Here is a 12440-nt window from a genome sequence, read left to right on the forward strand (position 1 = left end):
GCAGTGGCGCGTGACCAGCCCGCACTCCGACGTGGTGAAGCGCAAATGATTGCATCCCGACGGTACGCGTAATTATTCACGCGGCGACGACGCCTCGAGAGCATTCCTGTCATTCTCCGGCACCGCGCATTGCAAAATCCGCTGCTAGGTTACGCTTGCAGTCACGTGATGCACTCGCGGGCTGCGACGTATCCAGCTGCCCGGTCGGAATTAATTGCGCGGTTCTCCGCTCGTGAGTGGAAGTCTTTTCCACCGGCGTTGCCGCGTGCGACCTTTTCGATGTCTTCAACAACGCGGAGCGACTCGCATCGCACCTCGCGAGCGATGGCTGGCGCGCTTATGACAGTTGACTGGTTTCGAGATGGCCGGCTGCTTTTGCGCACTGATGGCCCGTTTCCAAGCCGGCGGAAGCGCTGACCGAGTCCTCCTCTTGGGAGCGCTCACAAGCCGACAAGGACGTGGAAAGGAAGAGTGGCCTTGTGGAAATGCCGAGAGGGCCCTCGCTCTCCAAACGGGGTGCGGTGAAGGAAACTGGTGGAAGGCTCGTTTCCGGTCAGCTGTAAACAGGCGTAAACGGTTCGGTGATAGCGAAGGGGGAGCTCCCGGAGGGAATTCCCGAAAAATACGCGACGCCCATCGCGGTGCCGGCTCTCCCTTCCGCGTCTCTCGTTTTGATGTGATAGCGATCGCGCGTGCCGCCTTTTTCGAGGTGTATTTCAGAGGTAAGCTAGCGTCTAATCTAAGTGCAGACGGGTTTTGATGCGCATATCCGAAGAACATGCGACGGTCCCTTTTAAGGCATCAATGAGAGGAAGTCTTCGTTCGGGCTTCGATGCTCATCGCTGAGCTGAGCGTGTAGGCGAGCTTCTGCGTTCTGTATTTCGCTGCTTAGCATATCCACAGCCGTTTTACCCCATCAGAAATAACCTGCGGACGTATTTGTAGAAAGATTATTTTACCCTGTGCCACTGCTAGCGTTCGCCTTGTGACCGCTGAGCAGGCAGTGTAATTCAGGTAGGAAAAAAAGGTCATTGCAAAGTATGGCCCTCAATGTCATTTTCCTGCTTTCCCAAACGAGTAGCAAAGAATGAACGAAGGGTTGATTTAGCCGTGGTGCGACGTTCGACAAAAGCGCGCATCAGCGTCGCCCCTTGGGGCCCCCCTCCCGGAACAGTCCGCCGCATCGGCGCTCGGTGTAGCTGGGGGGGGTCTCCCAGGCCCCATCCGCAGAAATGCGGCGGCGGCGGCGTCCGGGGAGGCCGCCCATCTCGGCGAGGAGCGCGGCTCGGGACGGTCTTGGCGGCGGGGGGAGCCCGATCAATAGCAAGAAGGGAGCGCAGCCATGGTGACGGGAAGACAACACGGGAACACCCCCTCCCTCCGCCGGATCTCCGCCGATGCTGCTGCTGGACTCCGCCATGGCGCCCGGCACATCGCCCCAACCCTGCTCCCCCCTGATGCACCACATCCACACTTTAGGGAAAGGCGCGCCCCTCTCGCTTTCCTCATTTCTCCGCGGTCACGAACCGGGCCGCGTCTTCGGCGGCCGGCTCTCGGAGCAAGGTGCCGCTGTCAAAAAGCGCGGCTGGGGGGCGGCGGCATTTGCCGGGCGGCTGCGCGCGCGCTGACCTTGGTGGGGGGCCTGCCGTGCCCGCTCGGTCTGATGAGGGCCCGCCATCGATCCCGGCGGCGGAGGAGCGCTTTTCGGGGGCCATCCAGGCTCCCTCGGTCGCCAGGGCGTCCACCGGTATAACGGTGCGCGCACTTACTCAATTTCCCGTGCCCTGCCGCCCATTATCTGCACACGTTGCGGGCCGTCGACGGGGCGGCGCTGCAGGATGTTGCGGTGTCTTTGGGGCCCAGTTTCTAATAAAACTACGCCAGCTTCACGGGGCTGCTTCAGGTGTACATGAAAGCGTTGTGCGCTGCAGGTGACGAAAAAAAAAATCAAAAATTTAATCGATCCCATTTGCTAAAACTGCAAATACGTTCTGCTGCGGTGTTCAGTGGGGGATTTTCAGGATAGCATAAATGATACAGAGGTAGGCGTTTTGAATGACGTAAATGTGCCATGCGAGAGGAAGTGGATAGGGAAAGAAGAATGTGACGACAGAACCGCCGCCCTCTCTAGATTTGAGCTGCATAAGCGCCTGAATTGGCAACGGTAGTGTTCAATGTTTTTCTTCAATTCACTTTCCTGCGGGGGAGTTGGGGCTGTACTTTCGATCAGCGCGGGTGTGCGCCAGCTAACGAAACGCGATAGTTTGAGTGAGCGAGTGAATTTAGCGCTCTTTTATAACTGCTTGAAGGGCTTCCACTGACAGAACGCTTCGAAATAAAAGCTCTGACTGCACGTCTGCTTCGCGGCACTGTTTCAGCGTTACACGAGGCATGAGCACTTCGCCACAGTGCAGAAGGTACCGAAGGCTGGCGTATCGCGCGTGTATCTGTTAACGATTTTTGAGTACTACATACATGCCTCATTCAAAGAACACTGCTCCTTATCAACCCTAGTTGATCAACGAACGCTTGCTAGTCGCTGCTCCTTCAGATGTGTCCTAGGGGTGATAACAACGATGCCTTTATTTTCCAGCAAAAGGATGAGGGTCGCATGAGAGAAAAAGGTAGAATTCTAGTTTTACGTTACCAAGCAGGAATAAGAGATTAAGCGCGCGTGGTGTGCAAATTGTTTTCTTTCTTTTGCCGGATTCTCATCGCTGCTGCCTTGATCTAATCACGCGAAGGGAAACTCTGAACGCGGCGCGAACTGGGCGGTCCACGGTTTGCGTTCACATTGGTTCTTTGCAGTAAATCAAGCCGACGCGTCGGCACCGTGTGCATAAGTTTGCGCGAACGATGGGATGTCGCGACTCTCGGCCTGCATCGTTTGGTCGTTTAGTGAAGTATGATGTCGCGCTTGCGCTTCCGTACATAGCTGGCAGTACGTCAGCTGTCGTTGAATTTGCAGTTGTTAGGCGCATGGTTGAGAGCGACTGTACTTCTAGACCATTGCAGCTGGAAGCGAGGCGCCTAGTCTGAATGTTCTACGTAATCGGATTAAACGAACCTCCGGATTCCTGCTTAGCGCATCCTCTTCGATTTCCCCGGCTTGACGATTCGTCCTGATGCGACGTGTAGCGGTTATCAGATCTCGAGTTGGGCATCGAGAAGTGCAGCTTACGCCGCTTTTCATTTGTGGTGAGAGCGGCGTGGAGCGAGGGCGCGCCGATGCGTTGCTCGTTTTGTTTAATTTTCGTCGCTACCTGCGCGCTTGCTGACGCACGGGGCGGCTGCTGTCGCTTCTCCGCCGCGCGGCATGGGAAAAAGCTCATCAACTGTCGCCGCGGACCCCCTCTGTCCAGAGAAGGCAGTCCGGTGGTCGTTTCGTCATCCTCCGGTTCCTCGTGGCGGGACGCCATTCGTGCGCGGGGGGCGTCGAGGGCGTCTGCCGCGCCCGGAGTGTGCCGTTCTCTCGGAAAGCACCGCTCCGACGCCGTGGCTATTCCCGTCTTTCCTCGTGGGCTGCGAGACCACCGACTGAACGTTCGCCTCGGGCGCGCGCTCCGTCTGCTGTGCGCGCGCACTTTCCTCCGGCCTAGTGCCGGGGTGGACGCAGCGTCCGTCATCGCACTGGCCTCCTCTAGCCGGAGCCAGCCCTGAAGTAAATCTTTTTTTTTTTTTAATGCCAGTTCTGGCTATCGGTCTGCCTTTAGTTTGTTCAGAGTTTATTTGGCGTTCAGGCACGACCCTGAGCGATATGCGGCCAGCACGTTTAACCAGCGGTACGTGTAGTTTTCATTACTATCATTTTACTCGAGTCACAAGGATTATTCAGACATATAGCCCTTGGGGATATTTGGGGTCCGTCGATGCACCTCACTGCACCCCGGCGGCGTGCCGCCGCGGTGGCTCAGTGGTTATGGCGCTCGGCTGCTGACCCGAAAGACGCGGGTTCGATCCAGGCCGCGGCGGTCGACTTTCGATGGAGTCGGAATTCTAGATGCCCGTGTACTAGCGATGTCAGCGCACTTTAAAGAACCCCAGGTGGCCGAAATTTCCGGATCCATTCACTACTGCGTCCCTCATAGCTTGAGTCGCTTTGGGACATTAAACCCCCATAAACCAAACCACCCTGGCGGCGGGCGCAATCGCGCCTTCGGTGCCAGGCACGGAAAGGCCAGCTGCAACCAGTCAGTGTAGCCACTGTCTTGTCGCTGAGTATTCTAGGCGCCTACTGTTTAAAAGAAGTCATTCCGTGCCGCGCCTAACGGGCCACGAGCGCAAGTCTACCTGGAGCGAAGTTGCAGCCTGTGCACTTCAGTCAAAAGCTGTCTTCGCGGGGCACAGCCACATGCGGGCGCGCGGCTTTTGCGTCCATCGTCGAACACAAGAGTGAATGTGCCGCCTAAACAGTGTCGTAATTGGGTCCACTGGAAGCATCCTTCCCCGCGAAGATCCACTGGAAGCATCCTTCCCCGCGAAGATGGCACGAATGAGAATGGGCTGTACCATGCATATTGAGCCGAAGTACCCGGGTTCGAACCCGACCATGGCGGTTGCGTTTAGATATATAGAGGCAAAAGGCGCCCGTCTGCTTGCTGTGCGATGTCGGTGCAGGCTAAAGATCCCCAGGTGGTCGAAGTTATTCCGGAGCCCTCACTGCGGCGCCTCTTTCTCTCTTCTTTCACTTCCAGCCTTCCCTTACGGCGCGGTGGACGTGCCCACCGAGAAATGAGCAGTTACTGCGCCATTTCCTTTCCTTCTTTGACATTACGATGCTTCGAGTGGAATGTACCATTCAGTTTTTGCAGGAAGGCGGGGGGCGAGACTCGCTGATTTGAGCAACGGAATTTTGCAAAATTAATATACGAGATCCTGCGTACGTGCGCGCGTGCACAGAGGAAGCGCTCGCACTATCATTTCGTTCTTTCGCCAGATGCGGCCAGAGGTGCGGCGGCTCGACTCTTCCGCCAGTTGTTGGCAATGGTTTGCCCGCCTCTGTGGCGCTAGCTTTACCCAATAATCGCGTCGTGCATGCAGCGCGGCGAGTGATGAACGAGCAGTCGATTGATCCGCACTTTCGACCAGCGCCCTTCGCAGCCATGGGCGTCCGGAGGGGGGGGCAAGGGGGGGCGGCTGCACCCCCCTGGAAAATCACTCACTCGAACCGTGAGTGATGGCCGCACGCCAGGGGCGGTGGTGCGCTCAGTCAAAAGGGTAAAAGCAGCCCCGCATGGTCACATCTGCGAAATGCCGCGTCCGGGCGTGCGTCGTTACGCCGTTTTCAAACCACGCCATCGTTAGCTCTACTGAAGGGCGACCTGTTCCAGACATACAGCGGCACCGGCGAGCATGTGTTTCGAGCCGCCTTGAGATGGGTGTCTGTTTCTTTGATCTTTCTTTCTTTCTTTCTTTCTTTCTTTCTTTCTTTCTTTCTTTCTTTCTTTCTTTATTTAAGACATTCCGTTACAGAAATGCCTTGGGAGACGCGACAAAAGGCAATAGACATGCCTGACGGGGCCGCGCCCCCCTTGGCTGCGGCGGAAACAACATAGCATAAGCACAATAATTACAAAGCAAAAGGAACAACAATACTGCATGATATGAAGGTGCATGAAAAAACACAAAAAATACAGGTACATAAAAACAATAAGTTGGGTCAGTGGTACGGTGTTATGAAAAACAGTGATGTATGTGCGCACGTCTTCAATCATCACAGTGAAGGTAAAGATCCGGAGTGAAGGCGAACGAAGTTATCAACACAGCATGGTCTTTAGTTTTCATTTAAGAAAAAATCTCTAAGTGTTCTCCTCAGTCGTTGCACCTTGGTGGCAGTAAACAGTATCTCAGCTAATTCAGGGTGCGCATTGAGGAAATCTGGAATCAAATAACTTAGTTTTTGATCACCGTATGTTGTACGCGAACGGGGCCTTGGTATTAAGTTTTGTCGTAGATAATAAGGACCAGGTTGCGCATGATATTTAGTTTGAAATGTTATATCTGTTTGGTGAAGACGCGAAATTTCCAGGGCCAGTTTGTGTTTATGGAGTTTGTGAATGGGCATTATTTTATTACCTTTAAAATGAGGTGCAGTGTCCTCCGAAAGATCCAAATTGCCTATTGCTCTCACTGCTCGCTTTTGCAAAGAGAAAAGACGATCCAAATTTGTCTTAGTCGTTGTAGCCCATACTAGGAAGCAGTAACAGAAGCGTGAATGTAAAAGCGCATAGTAGATTTGCTTTTTTACAGCAGACGGAACATGGTATCTTAACTTGTTCAAAATTCCCATATCTCTAGAGAGATAGCGACACGGAGGCAGACAGTGCACGGGGCATCTTGTTTTCGCCTATCGTTACGCCGGTCACCGATGAATTCTTAAGGAGGGAAGGACAAATCAGCCGTGTCCACCCCCGCTTTGTCGGGCTGCTCCGGGCCAAGCGGGCGATGAGTTGGCGCCGCCGCCGCTCGCTGTCTCCTCCGATCCACGGGTAGCGCAGTTCGGTAGAAGCGCCGCTTTCAGAATCTCCGGCAAAGGGGATTAGCTGCTTTTGTTCACGGCGACGCAGTCTCCCGAGGCGCCCCCACACCAGCGTTCTTTGCGTCTTCTGCGAAAACCAGCGCCTTTGGTCAACGCAGCCCGATGGCGCCTGCCTGGCTCGCCTGTCACCTCTGGCTGGGCCTCAAATCACAACAGCGCCCATGTACTGTGCGTGTCAGTGCATGGTAAAGAGACCCAGGTGGTCGACATTACCCGGAACTCTGTACTACTCCATCCCTCATAGCCTGAGTCGTTTTGGGGCTCTGAACCCCATAAAAACACAAAAACAAATTTTCCGACCGGAGTGGCGAGTGTCCCTTCCCCTCGGAAGTTGCGCGGCGTTCCTTTCACCCCCAGAGTGCGCATTCGGGGATACTGCGGCAAGTAAGCCCTTGCACGTGTGCGCGCCTCTGTGTTTGTGCTTGGGTGTTTTTAGTGGCCGGTTGTCAGCGAAGCTGAGAACAACCAAGACAGCGGACGAGAAAACGACGAGCGGCGAGCAGTGTGTGTGCGGTTGCTCGACTGTGCGGATGCGCAAGCAAGATGGAGCGAGGTGTACGAAGCTGCGAGCGTGCATTTATCTTGTAAATAAGTTTTCGTTGTATATATAGTCATCTTATGTTTTCAATGTACGCGTTCAACAGCTTTTCCAATCAATGTGTATGATGAGTGTGCACCGAGAGCGTGTAATGAAGCACAGAAGTGAATTTATCACACGTGTAATTACGCAATTCGCCCAGAAAAATCCGAGGCGCCTACAGTTGCTGTTCAAGGAAGACTGACTGAGTGACTGTAGTTGCGTGTTTGTGAACATATTGTGCTGTGTGCTGGTCATCAATCCGGGTGAGTCGAGAACCCGTATGCAGAAAGTCTGAGCACTCTTCTCCACGAAGTGATATAGCATCTTTTTGCATTTTTTATTAATTTTAGTTGTTTCTTCGTTGAAAAACTCCAATGTACCTCTCCTAGCCGCGCTTTAATTTGCTGTTTGTAATTTTTCTTTCATGTGTGCATTTTGTTTAACTTTTATTTACATATAAATAAATAAATTTACTCCGCAAATAGCGCCTTTTTGCTACGAACATACCCCCCCCCCCCCCCCCCCCCCCCCGGGGCACCAACGGGGCCCCCCCCTGCAAAAAATTCTGCGGACGCCCTTGTTCGCAGCCCTTTCCCGCACCGGAGGGAGGAGACCGCCTCGGGCAGCAGCTGCATGCGGGCTTCGCGCCGCGAACGCCGCCGTCGGCCAACGGCGGGGCCACCGCGCGCTGTGTTTATCCGTTGCTACGGCAACGCGATGCCGAGGGCCGCTGGAGATGATACCTGCGCTCGAAACTCCCTACCCCCTCCCGAATTTCGATCCACGGACCGCTTATCGTTGCGCGCGGTGCTCCCTGCAACTTGCATTTCTCTCCGTCATCGATGCGACCCTGTGGTCGACCGCCTCGGGCGGGAACTGTCCGCCTTTGCGCGCCCAGCCGGCGATGCGCAAGAGCCGCGTCCCATCGTCTAGCGTTGTGCAGACGCTCCTTACAGGTGTCGGCATTGAGAGTGCTTCAGCTGAGATACAGCTATTGTACTAAATTACGTGCGTGTCCTGGCACTGTTGCATTTCTCTTTCTTTGCAGCTGCCTTTACATGTCTTAGGGCCTTTTACTACATAGTCGGATGCAGTGCCGCCTACTGTATTGGAAAGTCACAAAGCACCAGCAAATGAATAACTTTAACAAGCATATATCCTCCCGTGAAAACTGCTTCTTGGCCCGGAGCACAACGAAGGGATGACTGCAGTCAGGCATCTTGGAATTTCTGTATTTCAGATTGGTATTGCAACTCTGCCATGAAGGGTTGCGTGCTGTGCGTCTGTGTCTTGTGGCTAGGGCACTGCAAGCTCATTTTCGAAAAAAAAAAAAAGGCAGTCCAATTGCGGCCTAAATATTGTGTGGGTAAAAATACTTGTGGCATATAATCCGACTCACTTCACTTTTAATTCTTGATAAGAATTTTAGCAGGTGTCAGTTATGTGCTTTGGAGCTGTCACTTTTTTCTCTGTGAATGTTCTGCCAGAAATTTTTAGTTTTTGAGTGTTACCTGGAGCTGTGGTTTGCCATCTGGATCAATAGTGTACGAACTTCCTTCAATACCATACTTATATGTCATTCTAGAAACTATTCTTATTTGCCTTTGTTCTATGTGCGTGCATGTCATTTGTGTCGAGATATAATTTGGAGATCATGCAGATTTCTTAGTACAGGACCAGAAGTAAAATGATGGAATATATGTGACATGTGCATGTATATGCACCTGTATGCATACCTTTGTGCTCTTTGTTGGCACACCAAGTTGGAATTTCTGAATCGTACAAGCAAGGTATCAGTCATATTAACCATTGCATCTTCTCCTTATGTTATCTCCAGTGCCTCAAAGCCAACACACTGAGTATTTATTCCTGCACAAGTATCTGCAGACGCTGCTGTCTTTAATGCTGTCTCTTTTGTTCATGTTACTTATTCTTTTCTCCTACAGTGCTGGTCTATGTGATTTGAGTGTGCAAACACTACTGTTATCAGCCCCTGTTACTCAGTATTTTTGTCCTTAGTTTTGTTTTTGGTAAGGAATAATTTTTTCCTTCCTGCTGGCACCTGTGTGTTATGCTTTCATATAGTGCAGGCCATGTGTTTTAGGCTGCATTTTTTTTTTTTTTACGTAAGTTCAGGAATGATACCCTTGACTTTTTCATCTGCCGCAGGCCTTTTGCAACAACGTGCCTGCTTGTCGAGACGCCACAGAGTGCCTTTCTGGTTTGTTGCGGACCGCCGATGCCTGGCGGCTGCTGAAATCCTCGATGCGACATGAATGGCGACCCAGGGAAGCTGTCTCCTGTGCACTCGATCAAAGATGATGGCGCAGGAGACACTGACAGAGGTACAGCCTTTTTCAGTCATGAATAACAACTTCTGCATATTGCACTTCTGTCTGGACAAATGCAACTAGACTGTGAATGTTACTAGAGTCAACATACGTGACATGTGTACTGGCTTTTATGTTAAGGTTTATTTCCACTACAAAATTTTTCTCAAATTTGCAGCTTGTCAGGCTAGCACAAGGGACTTGAAGAACTATGTATCATAACTCTGAGCCAGGAACTAAGCTGCTGTGGTGGCTCAGTTGTTATGGCGTTTGACTGCTGACCCAAAAGACGCGGGTTCGATCCCGGCCATGGCGGTCACATTTTGATGGAGGCAAAATGCTAGAGGCCCGTGTTCTGTGCAATGTCAATGCACATTAAAGAACTCCAGGTGGTCGAAATTTTCAGAGCTCTTCACTACAGCGTCCATCATAGCCTGAGTTGCTTTGGGACATTAAACCCCCCGAAACCAAACCAAACTGAGCCAAGAAGTGCCCTCAAAATTTTAAATTTTAAATATATGCGTGACGTAACATGTTGATCAGGCTCATCAGCGTTCTTTACTTTGCCTGTTCATTATTCTTTTAATGCGAGAGCGTTAAGGCCCTGTTCACCAGAAAATTCAGCGTTGGTGTTGTGAGAGAAAAAACCACGGGCATAGCTCTGGCAGGTGGTCCCCAGAGAGCAACCTAGGAGGCAGGTGGGCCACCTAGGTCACATCACCTTGCGCTGTCATCACAACCTGCCCACCGGACAGTGAGAAAACTGCCCACCGTGGCAGGTGGCAGTTAAATTAATGATTGGTCACTCTGGAAGAGCAACCTAGGCCACACAAAGCCCATTGCTGGGAGTACCTGCCATCCCAGGGCAGTGGCGCATCACTTAACCGCTGCACCACTGCACCAGGAGGGGCATGAGGACTCACAGGGATGTATGAATATAAAGTGAAGAATGCCCTTCTGCATATATGGGAATTAACCCATTACGCTATCGCATCATACACTAAAGGTGGAGCTTAAGTGTCCCCTCCATTTTTTTTTAATTTATTTATGTGAATGCCTGCTGAAAGATACTTTACCCCTGATTTTTGTGTTTTCATCTCTTGTTTGAAGGTCATTCAAGTGACCAAATATTGGCCACTTTTGCTCTTTTGATGCAGAGTCGGGCACCGATGATCAGCTTCACCTTGGACACGCAACCACACCTCTAGCCAGACCTAACAGTGTGCCTTCAAAACTTGGCAGCAGTGGAACCGAATCTTCAACGAACGAAAATCCTCATATTCACCAAGATGGCGATCTCCAGAGAGACGCCATAACAGGCAGACGAAAGCATTCTGTGGTAAGGGACTTGCTGCTAACATGACGTATTGCAGCAGTGTGCACCAGCTGCCTACTTTCCAGTGAAAAAAGTAATGCGGCGGACTCGTAATGAAACTACCTATATAGCAACATTGTGGCTTAACTGAAAGCTCTGTTACTCAGCTGCTGGCCCAAAAGACGCGGGTTCCATCCTGGCCACGGAAGTCGCATCTCTATGGATATGAAGTACTAGAGGCCCGGGTACTGTGCGATGTCAGCGCACGTTAAAGAACCCCGGGTGGTCGAAATTATCCGGAGCCCTCCACTACGGCATCCCTCATAGCCTCGGCCGCTTTGGGACGTTAAAACATAAACCTAGACCTAACTGAGAGCTCCAGAGTTGACTTCTAGCCTAAACAGTCCACAAAGAGTAGCTGAAAGAGGAAAGCATATTTGGTTTTTTTAATGCGAAAGCATCATATGGCTCATTGGCAATGAAACTCTATGTCCAGAAAAAGTGTTATTCCGAAAGCTATGTGACCTGGCAAATTTCTTCCGAAGGTGCGGGGAATTGAACTCAGGAGCACACAACCCATAGGCCATAAAACTGTGTTGCTTCTTGGAGATCAAATGTAAACCTAGTATATGTGTTGCCTTACGACTGTATGCTAATCAGTAGGTGTGTCATTAGAAAGAAAGGGGAAAATAAAAAAGTAAAAAACATATAATAATAATAATAATAAAAAACGATGCTTTTGCATTCATAGCACATAAGTAGTCTGCAATGCCCTCTATAATTTTTATGAAGTGCACCGGATGATGGCTTACATTTAGTCTACAATTTGAATGCTTGGCGCCCAGATGCAATGTGAGGCAAAAGGAATAAGGCTGGCAGCTGCCACTAAAACAGACACAACACCTATCTGCTCTAGAAAGAAGGAAGTAATTTCAGCCACAGCACCCGCATTTTGATGGAGGCAAGATGTGTGTGATGTTGGTGCACATTAAAGAACCCCAGGTGGTTAAAATTAATCCTGAGCCTTCCATGATGGCGTCCCTCATAGCTGGGGGTTAGACTTCTCAATTTTTATTTTTTAAAAATTTGGCCAACTTTTTCTGGCCTTTATTTCAGAGCATAGTTTCCTTTTTTCTGCAAATAATATTTTTTACAGACGAATTACTGTTTTTTTTTTTTTTTCAGCTATATAAGGTTATATAAGGCGATATCAGGTTGTGCGGTCAAAAGTCACCTAGAATTTCTCTTGACCTTTTTGTCAGTGCGATCATTCTATTTACTAGTACTAATTCGCACTAAAATGGTCATACTTAGGGCAGTGCTTATAGGAAGAACTACTATCACCATTGAAAAAGAAACAGAAGGAATTCTAAGACAAAAATGCAAGTGGAAATTGACTTCTAAAAGCTTGGTTGTCGTGCTAATGTTGAGTTTCTGTTCTGTGTGGAGTGAGAGGTTGGCCTCATGAGGTCTGCGTGTTGATGGCAGTGACAGAACTGCGGCTTTAATTGTCAAGGTAGCTAGAACATGGCACTTTTTCATGGCACTTGTGCATGGCTTCGAGGCAGTGTCCTTATGTGCAGTGGAGAAGCCTACTGAACTAAGCAACTGCCCTAAGTGAGTGGTGGCAGTTAACGAGGACAGCACACAGCACAGTTTATTTACAACTTATTTACA

At 50.8% G+C, this 12440-nt stretch overlaps 1 protein-coding gene and 1 long non-coding RNA gene across 7 annotated transcripts in view; one reads left to right on the top strand and one right to left on the bottom strand.

The window, feature by feature from the left end:
• The window catches only part of LOC149350637 (uncharacterized), an 84089-nt gene that overhangs the window by 56976 nt on the left and 14673 nt on the right, over positions 1-12440 (bottom strand). The gene's annotated exons all lie outside the window — the stretch shown is intronic.
• The window catches only part of LOC149350638 (ras-responsive element-binding protein 1-like), a 54386-nt gene that overhangs the window by 31823 nt on the left and 10123 nt on the right, over positions 1-12440 (top strand). For all 4 annotated transcript variants that reach the window (XM_089579717.1, XM_089579719.1, XM_089579716.1 and 1 more), the window contains exons 2-3: positions 9288-9463; positions 10606-10787. In XM_089579717.1, coding sequence (XP_089435843.1) covers positions 9391-9463; positions 10606-10787 — 255 coding nt within the window. In that variant the 5' untranslated portion in view covers positions 9288-9390. The remainder of the gene's footprint in view (positions 1-9287; positions 9464-10605; positions 10788-12440) is intronic.

Source organism: Amblyomma mixtum, chromosome 3 (assembly GCF_055824585.1).
Source record: "Amblyomma mixtum isolate Tamu chromosome 3, ASM5582458v1, whole genome shotgun sequence".
Classification (NCBI taxonomy): domain Eukaryota; kingdom Metazoa; phylum Arthropoda; class Arachnida; order Ixodida; family Ixodidae; genus Amblyomma; species Amblyomma mixtum.